General features: G+C 44.1%; 1 protein-coding gene across 1 annotated transcript; it reads left to right on the forward strand.

Moving 5' to 3' along the window:
• Nucleotides 1-484: 484 nt before the first annotated feature.
• LOC122190945 (alpha-centractin-like) lies at nt 485-3,042 on the forward strand (the record flags this gene model as incomplete). Its single annotated transcript, XM_042891101.1, has 3 exons — nt 485-651; nt 786-1,002; nt 2,823-3,042. Coding segments are annotated over 3 exons (501 nt in total), but the record flags the coding sequence as incomplete, so codon positions are not given.
• Nucleotides 3,043-3,085: the final 43 nt, after the last annotated feature.

The raw sequence follows: 3,085 nt of genomic DNA on the forward strand, positions 1-3,085 counted from the left end.
GTGCTCTACACCAAGTGCAGCTGACTGTTCTTGTTATGTCTGTACATCGGGCACATCCGCTCAGCAGTGACATAATCTGATCTAAAGAGGAAGAAAGACAGTCATGCATTCTGGAAGAAGCTGGCCAAAAAGTTAGTAAAAAACTGAAAGCAATAGGTTGTGTCATTGGTGTAGGAATATTTCTGCCTGTATAAAATATGGACTGTATGCTTTCACCCTTTCTAAGGCTGCTGTTTTTGTTGCAAATTGTCTTCCTTTTGGAGTGATCTTGATCATCCTTCCTGGCAAAGGCTCACTCACCGGGTGGACTCCCTAGGATTTCTTTATGGCTAGACCAGAGCCCTGTTGCTTCTCCAACCTGGTAGAGATTATGCGTGCTGTAATACAGCTCACCAGCTGCAATCAGTCCCTACTGCGTGTCCTGTTGTACTAATGGTTCCTAAAGAAGAAAAATTAGTAGCCATTCTTGACAGCATACATCTAGCTGCATCCTGGTTATTACAGCTTGGTTCTTTTTCCTTACCAGCATCCTGTGCTGTTGACGGAAGCACCACTAAACCCACGCAAAAACAGAGAACGTGCTGCTGAAGTGTTCTTTGAGACCTTCAACGTTCCAGCACTATTCATCTCCATGCAGGCTGTGCTCAGTCTGTAAGTACCTCTTATCTTCGATGTGCACTTGCAAAATGTTTCTTGGAATCTTTTCTTTTTCCCCCCCACAAACAAACAGAAAGAAACGAACTGAGAAAGCCCACGTTAACATCTGTCTCGTGTCCCTTTGCTAGGTATGCTACTGGGAGGACCACAGGAGTGGTGCTGGACTCTGGGGATGGCGTTACCCACGCGGTGCCCATCTATGAAGGCTTTGCCATGCCTCATTCCATCATGAGGATTGACATTGCAGGCCGCGATGTCTCGCGCTTCCTGCGTCTCTATCTCCGGAAGGAAGGCTACGACTTCCACACAACCTCAGAGTTCGAGATTGTAAAGACCATCAAGGAGGTGACATAGTGTCTGTTTCTGTGCTTATCCACAAAGATTTCTGTTTATTGGAAGTCATCGCTCCCTAAAATGTAGTGGGAAGTGCCAGCCTACCTAGCTCTGAAACTCGCTCCTTTATCTACCAAAGGGAGGCTAGATGTAAGATGACTAAGGGACTGGAAAATCCCTCATATGAGGAGGGATTGAGGGGGCTGGGGCTTTTGAGCCTGGAGAATAGAAGTTCAGGGAGGATTTCATCATTGTATATTAATATCTGAAGGGAGAGAGCAAAGAAAACAGAGCCAGACTCATTTCAGTGATGTCTGGTGACAGGATGGGAGGCACAGACTGATGCACAGGAGGCTCCATCTGAATGTAAAGGAAAGCTTTTTTTTTTTTTAATGTAAGGGTGACTGAGCAGCAATTTTATCAGCTCTGATATCCTTCACTAGTATTTGCCTACTCTTCAAGCGAAGACTTTAGAAAATCCTTGGTAGTTTGGGATCGCAAGTGGGTTGCTGCTGTTCTTCTCTCTCTGTGGAAATAATTCACTCACGGTATTCATATTTATAAAGACTTTCTTTTTAATGCAGTGTTTAGTGGCCTTGTAGTTACGCAGCAGTTACCTTGGCTTCTCTTGTGTTCCAAGAGAAGAGGGCAGAGGTGAGACAGTGAACAGTAGCTCAGCTGGTGACTGCCCACCGTGGCTTTGTGGCATCACAGTTCTCATACAGACAGGTTGCGCTCTGATTTCAGCAAGGCTTTGTGTAGCTTAGGGCTAGCATTTGTGCCTTCAACGCTCAGATCAGTACTGCTGATGCCTGTCAGTTACTGCCATGCTGATGGCCTCCATCACAAGCTTTAACTGCTGCAGAGAACTCTGGGCTGTGCCAGCAGCCAAGGCTGGAGAACATCAATGAGCTGTTCTTGAGCCTGTGACCTAATGGAAAAAAAAAAATGTGATGGAAATAGCTTGCTTGTTCTGCACGGCTGCAGCTCACTGTGGCTGTGCAGGGGAGTGAGAGCTCTTCTGCCTGTTGCCCAGATTCTTTGAAGGAGACCAAACAGTGGAACAGGTTGTCCAGAATAGAGGATGCAGATTGCCTGCCGGTGGAATTGCTCCTAGTGTGATTGGATGTGGTTTTGGATAACCTGTTCTAGCTGATCCTGCTCCAGTAGGGAGATCTTTTCCAATCTCAGCTGTTCTATGATTCTGTTAGATGCACTTTAAATCCCCAAAATGTAACAATTTCGAATAGAAAAGCTTACCTATGTAAGAAAAATTATGGGCTGCTGGAGCAGTTTGAAAAGTAAAAGGGTTTGTTTTCTTTTTCCTGTAACTTAGAATGTGGTGAACAATAGGAATTGAGCTGTTTAGGCTATGCTAGGAAATTTTTGCTGCTAGCTATTAGTTATTGTTTCCTCTGAAACATAACAAGAGACTTTGTTCAAGCTCCTAATCTCTTGCTAAATTGCCTAAACCCACCTCTGTAGGTAGTTAATGCCATTAAAGGTGTTTTAGATGCCTGCTTTGCTTTGTACTATGAAAGGTTGAAAGTGCTCACAAGGTCATTATCCCACCAGTGCAGAGGGAGATTACTTCTTCAGCAGTGAGAGACAAAAACAAAAGCTAGAAAAGTAGTGACTTCAAACTGTAAGTAGTGACCTTCAAACCGTAGTTTGAAGAGCAGATAAGGTATTTTTCCTGATGTGAACCCAAAAGGTCTTTTCGTCAACACAAAATAGTACTGAAATTGGTGTCTCTGTAGTGAGAAAAGTATTTATCAGAGGTCTTTGGCTTTACCCTCCTCATCTCATTCTTTCTGGCTCTGCTTCTTCAGCGTGCCTGCTATCTGTCCATAAACCCCCAGAAGGATGAGACTCTGGAGACAGAGAAGGCTCAGTACTACCTTCCAGATGGAAGCACTATTGAGGTTTGTAAAAGATGGGAGATTTAGTGCAATGTGGGGTGAGACAGGATAATTTTAAAGACCAAAATGCATCCCAGGTTGTTGAGCTGGGGCACTAGAACTTTTAGGGAAAGAGAGCATTATTAGAAATCTTACTAATTCTACTAGAATTCTTGGGTAAGAGTAAAGCATGA

The sequence above is a fragment of the Lagopus leucura genome, unplaced genomic scaffold (genome assembly GCF_019238085.1).
Source record: "Lagopus leucura isolate 7727_CA_CO unplaced genomic scaffold, USGS_WTPT01 34323-0_obj-0_obj, whole genome shotgun sequence".
NCBI classification, from domain to species: domain Eukaryota; kingdom Metazoa; phylum Chordata; class Aves; order Galliformes; family Phasianidae; genus Lagopus; species Lagopus leucura.